The following is a 22,702-nucleotide window of genomic DNA, read 5'->3' as shown; positions in this document are numbered from 1 at the left end:
GACACTATAAAAATGAAGACAGAAATCTTGCTGATCATTATTACTTGCTGAACTATTACTAGCACTACCTCATAGGGGGTTTCAGTTCAATGAAGTAAATTGATTTGACTGGAGAAGCCACATCTCAGTGGATTCACTCCACCAACTCTTATTCATCAGCATTGAAGGGCCTGAGTTGGACCGTTTCAATGGCCAGAAGGTAGTTGAAAGGTGGCACTCTCAGACAGAAAGGGCTCTTGAGAGTATCGCTCTAGAGCAGAGACAATATTTGTGATCTTCTGATCAAGATCAGGAACATAATACCGTGATATTATACCGTCACCGTTCAAAAGATGAAAAATACCGTGATATTAATTTTAGGTCATATCGCCCACCCCTAGTAATAATTGAATTATAGAGCTCTCTAATTGAAATGTTAGGAATTGAATTAGAGAGCTCTGTAATTGGAATTGTTACTAGTAAGAATTGACTTAGAGAGCTCTCTAATTGAATTGTTATTAGTAATAACTGAATTATAGAGCTCTGTAATTGGAACTGTAACTAGTAATAATTGAATTATAGAGCTCTCTAATTGAATTGTTACTAGTAAGAATTGATTTAGAGAGCTCTCTAATTGAATTGTTACTAGTAATTGAATTATAGAGCTCTCTAATTGAATTGTTATTAGTAATAACTGAATTATAGAGCTCTGTAATTGGAACTGTAACTAGTAATAATTGAATTATAGAGCTCTCTAATTGAATTGTTACTAGTAAAAATTTTATTATAGAGCTCTCTAATTGAATCGTTACTAGTAAGAATTGATTTAGAGAGCTCTCTAATTGAATTGTTACTAGTAATTGAATTATAGAGCTCTGTAATTGGAACTGTAACTAGTAATAATTGAATTATAGAGCTCTCTAATTGAATTGTTACTAGTAAAAATTTTATTATAGAGCTCTCTAATTGAATCGTTACTAGTAAGAATTGATTTAGAGAGCTCTCTAATTGAATTGTTACTAGTAATTGAATTATAGAGCTCTGTAATTGGAACTGTAACTAGTAATAATTGAATTATAGAGCTCTCTAATTGAATTGTTACTAGTAAAAATTTTATTATAGAGCTCTCTAATTGAATCGTTACTAGTAAGAATTGATTTAGAGAGCTCTCTAATTGAATTGTTACTAGTAATTGAATTATAGAGCTCTGTAATTGGAACTGTAACTAGTAATAATTGAATTATAGAGCTCTCTAATTGAATTGTTACTAGTAAAAATTTTATTATAGAGCTCTCTAATTGAATCGTTACTAGTAAGAATTGATTTAGAGAGCTCTCTAATTGAATTGTTACTAGTAATTGAATTATAGAGCTCTGTAATTGGAACTGTAACTAGTAATAATTGAATTATAGAGCTCTCTAATTGAATTGTTACTAGTAAAAATTTTATTATAGAGCTCTCTAATTGAATCGTTACTAGTAAGAATTGATTTAGAGAGCTCTCTAATTGAATTGTTACTAGTAATTGAATTATAGAGCTCTGTAATTGGAACTGTAACTAGTAATAATTGAATTATAGAGCTCTCTAATTGAATTGTTACTAGTAAAAATTTTATTATAGAGCTCTCTAATTGAATCGTTACTAGTAAGAATTGATTTAGAGAGCTCTCTAATTGAATTGTTACTAGTAATTGAATTATAGAGCTCTGTAATTGGAACTGTAACTAGTAATAATTGAATTATAGAGCTCTCTAATTGAAATGTTAGGAATTGAATTAGAGAGCTCTGTAATTGGAATTGTTACTAGTAAGAATTGACTTAGAGAGCTCTCTAATTGAATTGTTATTAGTAATAACTGAATTATAGAGCTCTGTAATTGGAACTGTAACTAGTAATAATTGAATTATAGAGCTCTCTAATTGAATTGTTACTAGTAAAAATTTTATTATAGAGCTCTCTAATTGAATCGTTACTAGTAAGAATTGATTTAGAGAGCTCTCTAATTGAATTGTTACTAGTAATTGAATTATAGAGCTCTGTAATTGGAACTGTAACTAGTAATAATTGAATTATAGAGCTCTCTAATTGAATTGTTACTAGTAAAAATTTTATTATAGAGCTCTCTAATTGAATCGTTACTAGTAAGAATTGATTTAGAGAGCTCTCTAATTGAATTGTTACTAGTAATTGAATTATAGAGCTCTGTAATTGGAACTGTAACTAGTAATAATTGAATTATAGAGCTCTCTAATTGAATTGTTACTACTAAAAATTTTATTATAGAGCTCTCTAATTGAATCGTTACTAGTAAGAATTGATTTAGAGAGCTCTCTAATTGAATTGTTACTAGTAATTGAATTATAGAGCTCTGTAATTGGAACTGTAACTAGTAATAATTGAATTATAGAGCTCTCTAATTGAATTGTTACTAGTAAAAATTTTATTATAGAGCTCTCTAATTGAATCGTTACTAGTAAGAATTGATTTAGAGAGCTCTCTAATTGAATTGTTACTAGTAATTGAATTATAGAGCTCTGTAATTGGAACTGTAACTAGTAATAATTGAATTATAGAGCTCTCTAATGGGCATTGTTACTAGTAGGAATTGAATTATAAAGCTCTCTAATTGAAATTGTTACTAGTAATAATTGAATTAAACAGCTCTGTAACTAGAATTGTTACTAGTAAAAATGCAATTACGACGAGTAAGGCATAGTATATTTTAGGCTTAAACGGCTTGCCATACAATACTATCTGTCTTCATTTTGAAAAGTTGAAACCTAACAAATGTACTTTTTTACTAAATGTCAAGTAAAACTGTGATGAGGCCGATCATTGTGCTCGAGTCCAGGCAGTGTTTTTTTTCTGATGTCTGCTGCACGGCCTTCCTGCTCCAGTATGACGGCTCTTGGCAGTGCGAGAGACAGATTTACATGAGAAAGTATAAACAGAGGCCGGAGGATGAGACCTCTCTCTCCCTGAAGAGCCTGGCTCCCGATGAAAGTTCTTCTCTTTATTTTCTGTGTTTTTTCTGCCTCTCTATTCCTCCCTAATTTCTCTGGAAGTGTTTTATGAAGCCACGGTTCAGGGCCAGGGCACTGGCAACAGAGCCTTATGACGACACAACGACAATAAAAAACCTCTCTCTCTGCTGCTCTGACTTGAGATACGCAGCTGAAATGACAATTTTGTTTGACTCTATTAAACACATTTCTAATCTAAACTATCGTGTAAGATATTTATTTATAGAAACAACAGGACTAAATATGGGTTATATTGATAGTACATTATGTTTGTTTGGACTGGTTGGGTTGGTTGTATAAGCAACAACAAAGATAACTAAATGAATGAAATAAATGAAGTATTAATTATTGTTATCACTGTAATTACTGTTATAGAAATCAATAACAAAAACACAATCAATAATAAAAAAAAAATCTAAAATAATAATCACCATCAAAATATATAATAATAATAATAATAATAATAATAATAATAATAATAATAATAATAATAATAATAATAACAATAATTTAAAAAACAGTAATTATTGTTGTTATTATTATTAGTAGTAAAACAATCATAATCATAATCATCATCAAAATTTAAAATATAATAAATACAAAATAAAATAAGGTTTTTAATTTTTTACATTTTACATATAAGGATATCTTTAGTTTATTTGTTTATAATTAAATCAATTAAATAATAATAATAATAATAATAATAATTTTATAAGAACAACAACAGTCATTTTTGTTATTATTAATAATATTAGTAAAATAATAACAAAAACACTGATAATTAAATCAATAACAATAATCATAATCATTATCAAAATGTATAATATAATAAATAAAAACAAGGTATTTAATTTTTTTTACTTTAGGGACATCTTTATTTTATTAGTTTATAATTAATTCAATTCAAACTAAAAAATAAAAATATAAAAAAAAACAACAACAGTAATTATTGTTATTATTATTGGTAGTAAAATAATAACAACAAAAACAATGATAATTAAATTAATAATCATAATAACATAATCATAATCGTCATCAAAATGTATGATATAATAAAAAATAAAATAAGGTTTTTTTTTTTTTACCTTAAGGACATCTTTAGTTTATTTATAATTAAATCAATAAAAACAATGATAATTAAATCAATAATAATAATAATAATAATAATAATAATCGTCAAAATGAATAAAATAAATATAAAATAAAATAAGGTATTTTTTTTTATTTCTTACCTTTGTAAGGACATCTTTAATTTATTTGTTTATAATGAAATTAACCAAAACAAAAATAATAAAAAATAATTTTATAACAACAACAACAGTACTTATTGTTACTATTATTAGTAGTAAAATAATAACAAAAACAATGGTAACTAAATCAATAATAATCATCATCATCATCATCAAAATGTATTATATAATAAATATAAAATGAGTTTACTATCAGTAGTTTATTTGTTTATAATTAAATAAATTCAAATTCAGTTAAAACAGTAATAATATATTTTTTAAAACAACAACAGTATTTTTTGTTATTATTCTTATTAGTAAAATAATAACAACAAAAACTATAATAATTACATTTTATTTTATTTTATTTGATCGTTTTTGTCATTTTTTATTTTTTATTGCCATGAGGCCTGGTTAACTTTTGCCCACAGACATACATTTCAAACATCCTAATAATAATAATAATAATAATAGATTATGGTTTGTTTATTTCTTTGTATTAACAGCAAAAATTTAAAGATGTAATTTAGGCTATCATTCCAAACTTGTATTTCTTTCTTCTGCTGAAAACAAAAGAAGATATTTTAAAGGTTATTGGTAACCAAACAGTTTTGGTTCCCATTATATGAACAATATAAAAAATACCATAGAAGTCAATAGGAACCAAAACTGCTTGGTTATCAGCATTCTTCAAAATATCTTCTTTTATGAATAAGCAGAAGAAAGAAACTCATACAGGTGTGAAATGATTGTGACAGAATTAAAATTTTTGGGTGAACTGTCCCTTTAATTAATGCCTTCTAACTTAACAATATCTGTGTATATATTAAATAATTAATTAAGTTAACCAGTTATGAGGTCAAAAACATTTCAGTGTAAGAACTGAGCAAATGAAGCTCCTCTAATGGACAAACAGCCACATCCTCATGCTGTGTTAATAAACAGAGAAGCGTCCAGCAGGGACAGCGGCGTGCGTGAGGACTGCGCAACATTAGACATACTCTGATTTCCTCCGGCGCTCTTAATATGCTTGTGCAACGTAAGCGAGCACAGTTTTCCACCATTTTCAGCGTGTGAGTGTGTGTTTCTTCCTGCCAGGACCATGAGGCGTCTGCGCTTTCAAACACACAGGAAGTGAAGGTAGTGGTAGGTGGGTGGCGACTGACGTCAATGAGGCTAAGAGGCCTCTGAAACAGGAACCAAAACATCCCACAATCCTTCACCCCCCTCCTCGCAGCTCTCCGCTCAGTAGATCAGTGGCTAAAGCGTCTACACCTGGAGCACACACACATACAGCTCAACAACAAACACCTGCCGGCGGGTTGAAGACGAAGAGCTTTTCAAGCATCGAAACAAAAAATAAGAGTTTTATAAAGATTTAAAAAAAAAATTTCTCCCTGTACAGAATGTGTCCTGTTTAAATGTCATTTTAAGTTTAATCATTTGTCAGCAAGAAGTTTTTAATCAATTTAAAATAATATAAAATGTAGTGTGATTAAAATTCATTTTTACATAAATATGAAGTCAAAAAGTAATTATTTTACCAAAATAAGAGGGATCATACAAAATGCATGTTATTTTTTATTTAGCACTGACCTGAATAAGATATTTCACATAAATAATTTTACATGTAGTCTACAAGAGAAAGTAATAGTTGAATTTATGAAAATAACCCTATTCAAAAGTTTACATACACTTGATTCTTAATACTGTGTTGTTACCTGAATGATCCACAGCTGTGTTTTTTAGTTTAGTGATAGTAGTTCATGAGTCCCTTGTTTGTCCTGAACAGTTAAACTGCCTGCTGTTCTTTAGAAAAATCCTTCAGGTCCCACAAATTCTTTGTTTTTTTTCAGCATTTTTGAGTATTTGAACCCTTTCCAACAAGGACTGTATTATTTTGAGATCCATCTTTTCACACTGAGGACACCTGAGAGACTCATATGCAACTATTACAGAAGGTTCAAACACTCACTGATGCTTCAGATGGAAATGATGCATTAAGAGCTGGGGGGTGAAAACTTTTGAATTTGAGGATTAGGGTAAAATGTAACTTATTTTGTCTTCTGGGAAATATGTAAGTATCTTCTGTAGCTTCTAAAGGGCAGTGCAAAATAAAAAAAATAAAATAAAAAAAAGATATTTAGGCAAAATAAGAAAAAAACATTCTGTTCAAAAGTTTTCACCCCCCCCCCCCTCGGCTCTTAATGCATTGTGTTTCCTTCTAAAGCGTCAGTGAATGTTTGAACCTTCTGTAATAGTTGCATATGAGTCCCTCCGTTGTCCTCAGTGTGAAATAATGGATCTCAAAATCATACAGTCATCGTTGGAAAGGGTTCAAATACATAAAAATGCTGAAAAACCAAACAAGGGACTCATGAACAACTACAAACACAAAAACACAGCCGTGGATCATTTAGGTAACAACACAGTAATTCTTAAATCATGTAAACTTTTGAACAGGGTCATTTTTATAAATTCAACTATTATTTTCTGTTGTGGGCTATATGTAAACATCTTTTATGTAAAAATATATCATATTCAGGTCGGTACAAAATAAAAAATAACGTATTTTGTATGATCCCTCAAATTTTGGTAAAATAATTACGATTTTGCAGATTCTGCAAGATGTACTGTATGTAAACTTTTGACCTCATCTGTATACATTACACTGAATGACAATGGAACATTATTTCACCCATATTTTGACATTTTATTTTAACAGACATTTTAAAATTAAAAGACACCGTCTTTGAAGCACACAAGCATGATTTTTGTTGTCTCAGAATAAAGCCGAAAACACAAAAATCTCACAAAAACAGTCTAGGCCATGTTTTACCCCAAATATCAAAAGAAAAAAGAAATTATATTTAGCATAAAAAATTGTGACATTGTTTTCATGACAATTAAGCACATTTCCCTCTAAATTCTATTCCCTATAATGAGAATGTTTTACTTTGGTAATTCCCATTATTCTCAATTTTTTTCCATTCACATTTGATTTAGATGACTGTTTTATTTTTAGCATAAATTTGGATGTACAAATACTACCATGATGTATAAATACTTAAACTACCATGATGAACATCTGGAACGGAACAATCTGAAACGGTGTTCCTTTTTTCAGTTCCAGAAAAATCCCAAAATAAAATAGCTTTAAATTTGACGACATTATTCTCAGAAAATCATTTAATCATTAGAAGGATCAACTAACTGGGAGTGCAATGCTGACTAATCATTCTCAGAAAAAAATCATAACAATAGAATGGAATGTTCCTAACGTTCACATAACCAAGATGTAACGTTCATATCACATTCCAAAAACTGTTTTGAATCCTTAAAAAATAAAAAAATAACAGCTTCCTAACAGTTTGAAAGTGCTTAAATGGTTTGTTCCTCTAACGCTCGCATAACCAAGAAAAACGTTCCTTAAATATTAAAAAATGGCTGTTTTAAATGTTGAGAGAACTTTTAAATGTAATGTTCTTCAATAACCACATAACTTTCTAAATACATTATTTAAATTGAACATTTAAAACACATTTTGAAACAATGTCTTCATAACTAACTTGAATGTGAACAAAACATTCTTAGAACATATTTTTATTATCTGGGATGCAGTAGAAATTTCAGTGGTTTATTAAAAGGCCTGCTGTTCTTGAGAAAAATCCTTCAGATCTCACAAATGCTTTGTTTTTTTGCATTTTTTGTTTATCTGAACCATTTCCAACAATGACTATGATTTTCAGAAGGAGACACAATGCATTAAGATCTGGGAGGTGAAAACTTCCACAATTTGAAGATCAGGGTAAATTTAACTTATTTTGTCTTCTGGGAAACATGTTAGTCTCTTCTGTAGCTTCTGAAGGACAGTACTAAATGAAAAAAATATATATTTAGGCAAAATAAGAAAAATGTACAGCATTCTTCATTCTGTTCAAAAGTTTTCACCCCTGAGCTCTTAATGCATTGTGTTTCCTTCTAAAGCATCAGTGAGTGTTTGAACCTTCTGTAATAGTTGCATATGAGTCCCTCAGTTGTCCTCAGTGTGAAAAGTTGGATCTCAAAACCATACAGTTATTGTTGGAAATGGTTAAAATACACAAAAATGCTATAAATCTAAGAATTCGTGGGACCTGAAGGATTTTTGTTTGTGAAGAACAGCGGGCAGGACAAACAAGGGACTCATGAACAAGTATCACTAAACAAAAACACAGCTGTGAACCATTCAGGTAACAACACAGTAATAAGAATCAATTGTATGTAAACATTTGAATGGGCTAATTTTTTTAAATGTAACTATTATTTTTTCTTGTGGACTATATGTAAACAGCTTTTATGTGAAATATCTTATTGAGGTCAGTACTAAATAACAAATTACATGCATTTTGTATGATCCCTCTTATTTTGCTAAAATAATTAACATTTAGCTTTTTTCTTCTGATTTTGGGGTGAAATATGACCTTAGTTCACAACAGATTTAACAAGGTTCGCCTACTTGTAAATTCTCACACAAACATCTAAACGCCTCGATGGATTTTATTAACAGCTGTGCGCGCACAATCCTGCTCCTTTTAAGTATGCATGCTTACGCACGCATGACTATTCACACCCGCACAAACGCACACACACATGCATGCAATAAGCGCAGCTTTTAATAAGCATCGCTGCTCTGCATTTACGCACATTGCGTCTTTGTGGTTTGTGTGTATGTGTGTACGAGGTCATACAAGCATGTTATCTTACTCAAACTTTCATTCTTCCCCCTCCACCCACACTCACACCCTCATTTCTCTTTTCTTTAGAGACGATGGGATTTTCAGGCCGCTCAGATGGAGAGAGTTGTGGTGGCTATCGTACAAACAGTGCTGAGGAGTCTTTAAAACACGCACAAGAGCCCAACAACACCTGCTGCTTCATTATACAAAAACAAGAACAGGCTGGCTCATACTGAAGCCCAGAACTAGAAAGAAAAGTTAGAAACTGTATTTGTATTACATATTCAGAGCTGCTTTGTTGTGACAGTGTTTTAGTTTTCTTGGTTCAGTTTGCTCTCACAAGGCAACATTTTAAAGCATAGAAAAATGTGTTTATGCATGTCACATGTGAGTAAAACTGTCCTCTTACTCAGAGTGCACCTGTTTTTGTTTGTAAACCTAACTGAAAACGTCCTGGCAGAAATTTGTGATTTCCTTTTTAGTTTTTCTGCATATTTTTAAGATAGAAAAAAAAGCTCAAAATGAGCCAGGTGTGAAAACAACCCTAGTCTACCGTCTATATTCTAGACAACGTGACAAACTGAACTGGAAAAACTGACCAAAGGTGACTCATCTTTGCAGTCACAATCATACCAGTTTTTTTGTCTAATCAAATTCTGTCCAATAGAATCAGAATGCTCCTCCTTATAAAATCAGCTACTTCTGAATAGCAGTGGCTTGCTATTGGCAAGGGATGCAGTGTCTCTTCAAAATATTGGATGAGAAAAAAAAACAATATATTTGATACAAACAATATATTAGGCAATTATATTTACAAACAATATATTTTATAATATTAGGCTACTAAATATAACATTAAAAAGTGTAAAAATCATTTTCCAACAGCGACACCAGTAGGTAAAGTTACAACGAGAGTCTGAATCTCTTTTGCCTCTCCTGAGCCCACTGAGTTTTAACAGACTCCCTAAAGCGTGCAGTGAGTTTGGTGGGGGGTAATTAAAATGAATAGGGGAAAGCCATGTTAGAGGAGGCAATGCTTCCAACGCAATATGATTGAATACAACTGGTTACGTTCGGCTGTGATTGGTTTGTGCAATAAATCCCGCCTTTTGTGTTTGTGCGCATTTGGAAATCAGTCTGAATGAACAATATAATGGTGTTAATGGAAAGACTAATTTAAAAAAGTAAGTAAACAACTCACACTTTAGTTTTTAGTGAGTAATCAACTTGGTGAAATTTAAGGTAAATCTCTGTGTCTGTGACCACTATTTACTGAGCTTTGGTGACTGATTGTCCAAAAAATTCAAAAACAGTTAAAAGTTAATTATTACAATAAACAGCTGAACATGAGTTAACAAATAAAATATTGTTTGTAATAATATAGTTTAAAATGTTACTGCCTATTATTTTGGAATAAATGTAAAATGCTTACATTAAATATTTATTTTATATTTATTTATTTTTTTAAGCCAAATGCTGGGTTCAGCTTGTTGGGTCGTTTTATTAGTTTATTTATTTATTTTTAAATATATATTTATTTTCAACTAAGATGCTGGGTCATTTTTAATGCTGGGTTATTTTTTTCTATTTTTTCCTGTCTCCGATAAAACAACCCAGCTGTTGAGTTACAGTCAGAGCGCAGTCTTTTTGCTTCCTCTAGAGAAGAGAGCTGTTCTCAGCGCTGTCGATTTGGCACAATTCTTCAGCAAAGTAAAGGTTTGTATTAGGGCTGTCAGTTAATTAAAATTTTTAATCAAACTAATTACATGATGTTTCGATTAATTAATCTAATGAATCGCAAACTAAGTTTGGCGGTGAAAATACCCACAAAAGATTATTTAAAGCTATTATTGTGTTAAATGAGAAAGTAGCAAGCAGACAATGCAAATAGTAGCTATAGAAAGATTTTTTTTTATTGATTCAGCATGAAATTTATTATAAATAAACATTTAGGCTGCAACGGCCTAACGTAAACTATGGAACATAAAATTAAAGTTTATTTGAGAAACATCTCATTATTTTTAGTTCATACAGTGAAAGAAATTGGTAAGCAAAACAGCTTTGTTTCCAACTGTCTAAATATCGTCTTTTATCCACAAAAGTCAGGTTTGAAATGACAAGAGGTTGAGTAAATTAATTTTTATTAACTATCCCTTTAATGTTTATTTATTTATTTATTTATTTATTTGATTGAAATGATACTCTAAATAAGAAAGTCTGCCAGCAGGTGGCGGTAAATGTCTTATAATAATTAATAATTCATTCATTACTATTTGCTCGGAGATGCGCAACAGTTCTGCTATGGCATTAAAAGTAATATGTTCTCTGCAAAATTGAGCAAAACCATAATATTGTCTTTAAAATATAACACAATATCAACTTCTTATTTACTGAACTGTTGTATAAAATCACATTTAAGCTTGTAATAGATCGGGACTAAATCAGCATTTTCTTGCTGCCAGTGTGATATCGTGTGATGCGTGACATTTATAAATATGAGACAAAACACATATAAGAACATTTTTGGAAAAGAGATTACAAAGAATGGTTGAATACAGTTAAATTAAAATGCTTCTTTTAAATGTTACATTTTTAATTTTTATAATGCTTGTTAAATGATATTAAATGTATGTAATATTATAATTATGCTGTATTTGCCCCAAATAAATTCAATTTGTATTTTATTTTTGTTCATGGGTGATCTTTTGATTATTGCTGTTGCCTCAAATAATTGTGTGATTTTTCATTTCCAGCCCATTTTAAGCCAGCAATATAATAATTTTAAAACAATAGTTGACTTAATAAAAATAACCCAGCATTTAACTCAACCAGCTGGGTCAGAATAACCCAGCATGTGTTTATTCTGTGTTGCCAAATAACCCGAGTTGGGTTGTTTTTAACCCAGCATTTTTTAGAGTGTAAAAACATCAACTTGTTGAGATTCATACTTGGCTTTAATAAATAGGATATTGATTACATTGTTGATTTAAAAATATGAAGTAGTGCAAGAAACGTTATATATAACGTTATATTTTAAAATGAAAGTAAAGTTACTAGAAAGTTGTAAGAAATGTTTTTTTTTTACATTATAACACAACAGCAACAACAACACCAACACCAACAAAAATTTATAACCTTAATTTGTATTCACAAGTTTGATGAATGTTGCTTAAGAAGTTTAGCATTTAATTCTTAAGTTAAAAGTATCTATAAATATATTTATTGGGTCCTTCAATATGTTCTGCCCAAATACAGGAAAGAATTCCAAGCTTGTCTTAAATAACAAAATTATTTTTTGTTTACTTTTTCTATTTTGTGGGGAAATACAAAAAAGCCTAACAAGATTTCACATCCGCCACTGAGATTTCCCTTTCTCCCACTACTTCTCTCAATTTATGTAATAAGTTGTTTGCCGTTTCACATGTACTCATAACACAGATCATAGTATCCTCTTTATGATGCTGTAAGCCTTCAAGTAAAGATGATATGAGTAATTCAGCTATAGGTCTGCAGCTTTGTAATCAATGACTGATGTCACATTGAGGTTAACGACCTTAAAGGAACTGTCCTCAGTTTATCGTCTGTGAACGGATGAATAAAATCTTACCTGACAGGTTGGCTTTGGTCACTGGCGGTTGACTGCTGACTGGTGATCTTCTGTTAAGCGAAGCAGGAAAATAAATACATTAGTAAGATAAAAGTAGAAAAGCAAATTCAATAGAAACTGATCATTCAATCAGCAACTGAGCACACAGTCATAGTGTCTGTACATTTTGTTTCAATGACCAAGCAAATAAAAACAAAATAATTTAATAAATTAATTAAATGAATAGACATTTACAATTATAAGTACATTGTAAGTACAGTAGGTTAGTGTAGTATCCATCTAGTCTCACAAAAAGTCATATTAGGTGAGTTCTGCCCTCTTGTGGTATTTTCTCACATTACATTTTATGAAACGTAAATGGTACTTACTTGCTGGAGGGGCACTGGACATTGGTCAGGACGCTGAAATTATTCCTAACAGTGCGAAGACTTGCAAGCACCTATTGAACAAAAAGACAACAACAAAGGCATGAAAGGACTTGAAACAGTCCACACATGTCAAATCAGTAATATTTTGTTCTTAGTTTTCCAACCCAGAAAGCAAAAGCCAAACGTACCTGAGCAAAAGGAGTGACTATCAGGTCTTCACCGTGTCTGAGAACCAAAAAAGAAAAGAAAAAAACACAAAAATCATACATAATACATACATAATGTGCTGTATTGTCCATGCAATAATAGTTCGAAATTTAAATAGGTTATGTTATGCATTATTTCTGCATTGCTTCTGTAGTTTCTCTGCTGTTTGTACTGCGGCTGCAAAGAGTTGAATGATTTATTGCAGAAGTGCTCAGTCCTATTCGTGGAGATCTATCTTCCTGCAGTTTAGTGTCAAACCTGCTCAAACACACCTGCCTGTAGGTGTCTGGTGAACCTGAAGACCTTGATTTACTGATTCAGGTGAGTAACCACTGAGCTAAACTCTGAAGGAAGTTATGTTCGACTGTGAAACAATTTGTCAAGGACTTTTTTCTCAGAGGAGGCAAAGAAGACCTCAAAAAAGTGAGGTGATGAAAAATAATGATGAGATCAAATCATATAAAGCACATTGTACTTTGACAGGAGAAAAGAGCAGATAAAGTTTCAGAACTTTCCTTGTGCCATTTGTGTTCTCAGAGATGTCTTAAAACTTCACTAAAAAAACATATTATCAGTGCAAACCTGCCTAAATGAAAATAAATTCATTAATAAATAAACAATCAAAAGGGCTAAATGTTATCAAATAAACACTAATAATACATGTCCTGGTAAGGTAAGAACGTATTAATAATTTATTTTCACATACACATACACACACACACACACACACACACACACACACACACACACACACACACACACACACACACGTTGGATTTACATGTTTTATGGGGACATTCCATAGGCGTAATGGTTTTTATACTGTACAAACCATACTTTTTATCACCCTACACCTACCCTACACCTAAACCTAGCCCTCACAGGAGATTGTGCATACTTTTACTTCCTCAAAAAAACTCATTGTGCATGATTTATAAGCCTGTTTCCTCATGGGGACCTAAGAAATGTCCCCACAAGGTCAAAATCCACTGGTATTCCTATCCTTGTGGGGACATTTGGTCCCCACAACGTGATGAATACCAGGTACACACACACACACACACACACACACACACACACACACACACACACACACACACACACACACACACACACACACACACACACACACACACACACACACACACACACACACAAAAATCCAAATTTAATTTCATCATGTACTTATTAATGTATTCCTAAAGACATATTTAGTGGGCTTCCATAATAAATAAATAAAACAATAATTGTAAAATAAAATTACATTAAATCTAATTACAAATAAATAGGCCTATATAGTTTTTTCACGTTTTAAGTTGCCTTATGTTAAACTGTTTTAAATTACTTTTCACCACATCAATATACACTCCATGCACCTTAATGACAAATCAAAAACAGAATTGTCACAACTTCATCAATGTATTAAAAGTCAAAAAACTGAAATAGGTACATTGCATAAGTATTCATACCCTTAACTTAGTACTTAGCTGATGCACTTTTAAAGCACCAAGTCTTTTTGGGTATTATGCAACATTTGCACATCGATATTTGCCAGTTATCTGCCATTCTCTCTCAATCTCTGTCAGCTTGAATGGGGCAGACAAACATTTTCAGGTTTCTCCAGAAATGTTTGTTTGAGTTCAAGCCCAGGCTGTGGCTGAGTCAATCAAGGACATTCACAGAGTGCTTAGGTTCATTGTCCTGTTGAAAGGTAACCCTTCTGTTCAGTCTGAGGTTCTGAAAGCTCTGGACTGTGTTTTCATTAAGGTTATCTCAATATTTTGGTGCATTGAGCTTTTCTTCTACTCTGAAGAGTCCCTCAGTCGCTGGTGCTGAAAAACATCCCCACAGCATGAGGCTGCTACCAGCACAATTTACTGTTGAGATGGTACTGTTCAGGTGATGAGCAGTGCCTGATTTCCTTCAATGATGATGCTTTGGATTAAGGTTAATCAGAACAGAAAATCTTGTTTCTCACAGTCTGGGGGTCTTTTAGATGCTTTTTTTTTTTGCAAATTTGAAGTGTGTTTTTATGTGGCTTTACTGAGTAGAGGATTGAGTTTTGCCACACCACCATAAAGCCCAGATTGGTGCAATGTTGCAGTGATGTTTGTCCTAAGTTTCTCCCATCTGCATATATGATCATGGAGCTCAACTAGAGTGACCATCAGGTTCTTGGTCACCAGTCTAACCAAGGCACTTTTCCATTAATTGCTCAGTTTGTCCAGGAGGCCAGCTCTAGGAAGAGTCGTGGTTGTTTCAAACTTCTATTATGGATAATGAAGGCTACTTGTTTCTGTGAACCTTCAATGCAGCAGAAATGTTTCTAAACTCTTCCCCAGATGTGTGGCTTGATGCAATGTCTCTGAGCTCTACAAGGCAGTTTTTTTGTTTACATCAGGGCTTGGTTTTTGTTCTGATTTACATTTTCAGCTGTACGACCTTTTATTAAGACATGTGTGCCTTTCCAAATCATACCCATTCAATTGAATTTGCCACAGGTTAACTTCTCCCGAAGCGTAGAAACATCTACAAGCAATATGAATGCTTCTAAGTGCTTCTAAACACTTATGTTGGGGCTAAATTCCAACTGTCCCAGATAAGGGTATGAATACTTATGCAATGGAATCATTTAATTTTTTTTTTTTTTTAATAAATGTGCAAAGATGTTAAAAACATTTTTAGCTTTGCCATTATGGTGTATGAAGTGTAGATTGATGTGGAAAAAAAGTTTAACATGTGGCAGCAACAACAAAATGTGAAAAAAATGAAGGGGTATGAATACTTTCGCAAGGCACTGTATATAAAATAACAAATAAATTGTAAAAAAAGGTAAATAAATAAATTGTAAATAAATTTGCGAACAATCAATGACAATCATTTATCTCATTTTACTGGGATGTTTTTTATTCTTTTTAAAAATATATATTTTATTTTATAGTATTTCCCACATTTCTCAATTTAAAAATTCACATTCCCAAGCTCCTCCAATTCCATTGGGGTTGTGGGTCAAATTAAATGAAAAGCATGAATGGATACACATTAGGGATGCACCGAATGTTCAGCAACCGAAATTATTCGGCCGAAAATAGCAATAAATTATACCGAACAATGACATGACGAATCAAATAGAGGCGCGCACTATGCGCCAAACATGTTGGCAGGGTGAAAGCATTTAAAACTGTCAGAGAAAGACACAAAATGTTGTCTAATACATGCACAAATTGTATTAATTCTGACAGCGAGGAAAATCTGCGCTGAAACAGCGTAATGAGAATCATTCATTAATCTGTCAGCAGAGGTCTTCTTGCGTGTTTCCGCCAAAATAAAAGTCAACATTCAAAAATGTTAGTATTGTAATTTTACTGCTGTTCTGTAAAATAAAATAAAAAAGTAAGACAAAAATAATGATAACAATCATTACAACTGCTCTATTAAATTATTTATTATAACAGTCTCCTTTGCTCAGCAAGGCTGGATTTATTTGTACATTAAAAAACACATGCCTGATTCAAGAAGAGGGTCTTAAAAATGGCCAAAGAATATTATTTTACTAACTTATTAATTTTAAGTTAAATTGTGATTTGTTGGTAGGCTATAATGTCTACTAGAATGTTAAAAATGTTCAGTGGTAAATTAATATTTTTCCTATGTTTTGTAATTAATTTTTTTCTTTGAAAAGCAAGACAAAACTGCAAAAATATTGGCTATTTAATTTATGCAATGGTGAAAACAATTGGCAAAATACATTTGGGAAAACCGTGTTTGATAACCGGCCTTCAGCCTTCAGCCTTCAGCCCAGTGTGTAATTTTGTCCAGCTTCGGCCTAGAATTTTTATTTCGGTGCATCCCTAATACACACAGATAATCCACTTTAAAAAGCACATCACATACTGTTTTCAAGAAACTGTGATTTGTAGCAGGACTGAGCACTTGAGCACTGATTTGTTTATTATAATGTTGGTAAAGGTGTAAAAAAGTGCAGAATTCTTACTCACAGCTGCTCTCCAACAAGGGAGGAATTGCGAGAGGTGGATTTGGGCGAGAGGTCATAGTCGCTGTCCGAGCGGTAAAGGAAAGACTCCCGCCGTTGACCATGACTGGCCATGTTGGGATGAAGGACCAAACCGGAGCCCGGTGACGCCTGCAGGTCCAGTGGACTGCAGCCAATAGAGGGGCCATTCTCCACTTCCAAACTACACAGAGGGACACAGAAAGACAACATGGTGATTGCATAAATAAAACACCCCCCCACAAACTAACAGTTAAGGGCAGACACTGCCGGCTAAAAATGCTGTTTCATGCACCTATCAAGTTTGAGATTTTGGGTTTTTTGGTGTTTCATAAAGTGTTTTTTCAGACTAGTGGAAAGAAAAAATCCAAAAACACTGTTAAGTGTTTCTTTTATAGCACTTTATCTATTTGTGTCAATAGATTTCAATTACAATACATATTTTTAATGGCTATTTTCTCAAATGAGTTCTTCTACACTGAGGTATAAATCTCCACTTCAGTAGCACTTACACACACCAAACTTTACATTTTCATTCCTGTCTATATCCTGAAGGTCTTTACAGAGGGATTTGTTTATATATAAATTGCTTGATTTTTATACATTTTATTCCCCCCAAAATGGTAAAAAATATATATTTTTTCTGGATTAAGGCATGATGAAATGGGATACCCAAAATTCCCTCTGTAAAAACATTTGACTCTAATATGTCAAAAAAATTAAACAACATTTTTGAAACTGAGTTCATCCAGTGTTTAGATTTTTGTACTATAAATGAATGCAAATTAGTGCATATTTCATTAAATAATGCATCATTTGCATATTTAAATCTAACATTTTAGAAAACTTGTAATACAAAAAATGTTTGCAATTATTCATGTAATCAATCAACTGGGTAAGTAAGGTGATAAATATTAGTTAATTTTTTTACCCTATTCACCTGCAGTGTCTCACCTTAAAGTCTGCAAAAGAAAAACAACTCATGTTTTGCATTCAAAATCAATATTATATTGTTTAAATCCACCCATAAATGGCACATCAAAACAAAACAAAGGTGTGGTTGTCTCTATACAAAACAGTCTGATAGTTTCTTTCTGTCTATTTGACAGTTCACAACAAGTATAAGCTGAAAAATTGGACCAAAATGAATAACCTTGCAAAAGAGAAAACAGTGGCAGAGAACAGATCATAAGAGATGAAGATGGCAAAACAAAAGGTGAGAAATGCTTCCCGTATCTTTTCTTGTAAACAGCCAGGATATTCAAAATCTGGTTGCTGAGGCAGAACAAAGCTGATCTAGAAAAGCTCAGAGCTCTAAAATACAAGCCTGACCGAGTCAGTGTATCCTGACTGAATAAGGACTAATACAGTCTTTAGTAACATAAAAAATGCAAAGACAGAAAGCAAAGGAGACAGAATGATGTCAGAGTTTAAAAGAGAGATGCTGAAAACTATTGAGAAGAAAATAATGCAGTCACTGCAAGAGCTAATGGAAAACAACATTGAACAGAGATGAAAAGATTGATGGGGAAGAAAGCAATCGTAGAGAACAGGTCAAAATTGATGCTTTGAAGTTAAGGTCATTGAGCTGCCTGCATCAGTGAGAAAGCTAAGAGAACCGAACCGTATGAGAAAGACAATTTCAGTTCAATAAAAAAAAAATTAATACTGAAAAACATTTTGTCTTTTCATATCAGGGAGATTAGCACAGTAATACATTATATATATATATATATATATATATATATATATATATATATATATATATATATATATATAAATCTCTACAAATAGGGCACAATTCATACCCCCCGATCAGTTTCTCTAATAGTTTACTGATGCCTTTGTTGAATTTTATTTTATTTTTTTCATAAAATTGTGTTCTCCACAGCAAAATGTTGTGCAGGTCAAGGGGGTTGAATAATTTTGATTGCAGCTGTATTTATATATTATATTCTTCTTATTATCAGGCATACACCATATGACAGTCCTGATAGTTTTAAATCCTTAAAGGATTAGTTCACTTCCAGAACAAAAATTTACAGATAATTTATTCACCCCCTTGTCATCCAAGATGTTCATGTGTTTCTTTCTTCAGTCGTCAAGAAATTATGTTTTTTGAGGAAAACATTTTAGGAATTTCCTCCATATAGTGGACTTCTATGGTGCCCCAGAGTTTGAACTTCAAAAATGCAGTTTAAATGCAGCTTCAAAAGGCTCTAAATGATCCAAGCTGATGAATAAGTTTGGAAACAATCAGTCATTTTCTTAAATATATTAATATTTATACACTTTTTAACCACAAATGCCCATCTTGTCTAGCTCTACAATGCGAAAAATGTTGAAAAACTCCCATCTCATTTTCTCCTCCAACTTCAAAATCATCCTACAACGCTTCAGAAGTACTGACCCAGTGTTAACAAAGTGAACGTGCAAAGAAGATCAAATGCCCTTTACAAAAAAATGTAAAACAACGATGTAGGATGATTTTAAAGTTGGAGGAGAAAATAAGATGGGAATTTTTCGAGCTAGACAAGATGAGCATTTGTAGTTAAAACTTTATAAATATTAATTTATTTAAGAAAATGACCAATTGTTTTGCTAGATAAGACTCTTATTCCTCGAGTGGGATCGTTTAGAGTCCTTTGAAGCTGCGTTTAAACTGTATTTTGGAAGTTCAATCTTAAGGGCACCATCGAAGTCAACTATATGGAGAAAATTCCTGAAATGTTTTCCTCAAAAAACATAATTTCTTTACGACTGAAGAAAGAAAGACATGAACGCCTTGGATAACAAGGGTGTGAGTAAATTATCTGGAAATTTTTGTTCTGGAAGTGAACTAATCCTTTAATCAGCGTTGAAAACTAGATGTGTATGTGATATGTGTATATAGAGTGTGAAAATAAAGTGCCTTTTCTGAGAAAAATGAAATAAGAAAAATGTTGCCTCCAGTTATGAGTATACAGTGGTGTGAAAAAGTGTTGGCCCCCTTCCTGATTTTTTATTTTTTTGCATGTTTGTCACACTTTAATGCAGGGGTCCCCAAACTTTTTTTCTGAGAGGGCCACATAATTTTCTTTTCTTTTCCTGTATTTATTTAATGCTGGAATATTTAATTGTGTTATGCACCACACAGACAAATGATCATTTCTTTTCAAAATATATACAGGTGCATCTCAATAAATTAGAAAGTTCATATATTTCAGTAATTCGACTCAAATTGTGAAACTTGTGTGTTAAATAAATTTAATGCACACAGACTGAAGTAGTTTAAGTCTTTGGTTCTTTTAATTGTGATGATTTGGCTTACATTTAACAAAAACCCACCAATTCACTATCTCAACAAATTAGAATATAGTGACATGCTAATCAGCAAATCAACTCAAAACACCTGCAAAGGTTTCCTGAGCCGTCAAAATGGTCTCTCAGTTTGGTTCACTATGCTACACAATCATGGGGAAGACTGCTGATCTGACAGTTGTCCAGAAGACAAGCATTGACACCCTTCACAAGGAGGGTAAGCCACAAACATTCATTGCCAAAGAAGCTGGCTGTTCACAGAGTGCTGTATCCAAGCATGTTAACAGAAAGTTGAGTGGAAGGAAAAAGTGTAGAAGAAAAAGATGCACAACCAACCGAGAGAACCGCTGCCTTGAGAGGCTTGTCAAGCAAAATCGATTCAAGAATCCACTGTTTTTTTAAACATACGTCAAACTCTGCTTTCAGCATGTTCAGTGCTTCCACAGACTTTTCAACTGGGAATGGGGCCACTGGTTTCTCAGCTGAAAAACTTTGGGTAACTGGGAGATGAGTGAAGTCTTGCTTTTGCACCTGTCCCACAAGCAGTGCTAGTTTCACCTCAAAAGCTATTGAGTCATTTTGTCATCACTCTGAATTTTCTAGCTGCCTCGTGCATCACCTGTTCGATTGCGATGACACGTTATGTTGAATGTACCATTCTGTTGGTGAATTTAACAAATAATTAGGCTATGTTAATAACTAAGGGAAATTTTAGTTTGAAAGCCAACCTTTATTATCAAATACCGATACGATATGTGACCCTGGACCACAAAACCAGTCATAAGGTTAAATTTGACAAAACTGAGATGTATACATCATATGAAAGTTCAATAAATAAGCTTTCTATTGGTATATGGTTTGTTAGGATAGGACAATATTTGGCCGAGATACATCTATTTGAAAATCTGGAATCTGAGGGTTCAAAAAAATCAAAATACTGAGAAAATTACCTTTAAAGTTGTCCAAATTAAGTTCTTAACAATGCATATTACTAATCAAAAATGACATTTTGATATATTTATAGTAGGTATTTTACAAAAAATCTTTTTTGGAACATGATCTTTACTGAATTCCCTAATGATTTTTGGCATAAAAGAAAAATCAATAATTTTGACCCATACAATGTATTTTTGGCTATTGCTACAAATATACCCCAGCGACTTAAGACTGGTTTTGTGGTCCAGGGTCACATATAAGTAAAACATATATTTAAAATTTTTCATTTTCAAAATATGTCTCTGGCATTGTTCAGAGGGCCGGTCCAAATGTGGGGGTGGGCCGCATTCGGCCCGCAGGCCTTAGTTTGGGGACCCCTGCTTTAATGTTTCAGATCATCAAACAAATTTAAATATTAATTGAAGATAACAAAAGTAAACACAACATGCAGTTTTTAAATGAAGGGTTTTTTTTATGAAGGCAAAAAAAAATCCAAACCCACATGGCCCTGTGTGAAAAAGTGTTTGCAAAAATGGTCTGCATGGCAGAGGTCCAAGACGAAAACCGCTGCTGAGCAAAAAGAACATAAAGGCTCGTCTCAGTTTTGCCAGAAAACATCTTGATGATCCCCAAGACTTTTGGGAAAATACTCTGTGGACTGACGAGACAAAAGTTGAACCTTTTGGAAGGTGTGTGTCCCATTACATCTGGCGTAAAAGTAACACAGCATTTCAGAAAAAGAACATCATACCAACAGTAAAATACGGTGGTGGTAGTGTGATGGTCTGGGGCTGTTTTGCTGCTTCTGGACCTGGAAGACTTGCTGTGATAAATGGAACCATGAATTCTGCTGTCTGCCAAAAAATTCTGAAGGACAATGTCTGGCCATCTGTTTGTAACTTGGGTTCTGCGGCAGGACAATGACCCAAAACACACCAGCAAATCCACCTCTGAATGGCTGAAGAAAAAACAAAATGAAGACTTTGGAGTGGCCTAGTCAATGTCCTGACCTGAATCCTATTGAGATGCTGTGGCATGACCTTAAAAAGGCGGTTCATGCTCGAAAACCCTCCAATGTGGCTGAATTACAACAATTCTGCCAAGATGAGTGGGCCAAAATTCCTGCACAGCGCTGTAACAGACTCATGGCAAGTTACCGCAAATGCTTGATTGCAGTTGTTGCTGCTAAGGGTGGCCCAACCAGTTTTAGGGGGCAAACACTTTTTCACACAGGGCCATGCGGGTTTGGATTTTGTTTTTCCTTCATAATAAAAAAAAACTTCATTCAAAAACTGCATGCTGTGTTTACTTGTGTTATCTTTGA

General features: G+C 32.7%; 1 protein-coding gene across 2 annotated transcripts in view; it reads right to left on the bottom strand.

Moving 5' to 3' along the window:
* Positions 1–22,702, bottom strand: part of pde4bb (phosphodiesterase 4B, cAMP-specific b) — a 128,145-nt gene that overhangs the window by 45,464 nt on the left and 59,979 nt on the right. For both annotated transcript variants that reach the window (XM_073849893.1, XM_073849894.1), the window contains 4 exons: positions 17,129–17,326; positions 13,112–13,148; positions 12,924–12,994; positions 12,556–12,605 (listed from right to left, as the gene is read on the bottom strand). In XM_073849893.1, the coding sequence (XP_073705994.1) occupies positions 12,556–12,605; positions 12,924–12,994; positions 13,112–13,148; positions 17,129–17,326 (356 nt within the window). The remainder of the gene's footprint in view (positions 1–12,555; positions 12,606–12,923; positions 12,995–13,111; positions 13,149–17,128; positions 17,327–22,702) is intronic.

This window comes from Garra rufa, chromosome 10 (genome assembly GCF_049309525.1).
Source record: "Garra rufa chromosome 10, GarRuf1.0, whole genome shotgun sequence".
NCBI lineage: Eukaryota > Metazoa > Chordata > Actinopteri > Cypriniformes > Cyprinidae > Garra > Garra rufa.
Note: the sequence above shows the minus strand (reverse complement) of the source record. Positions and strands in the feature narration are given on the sequence as shown.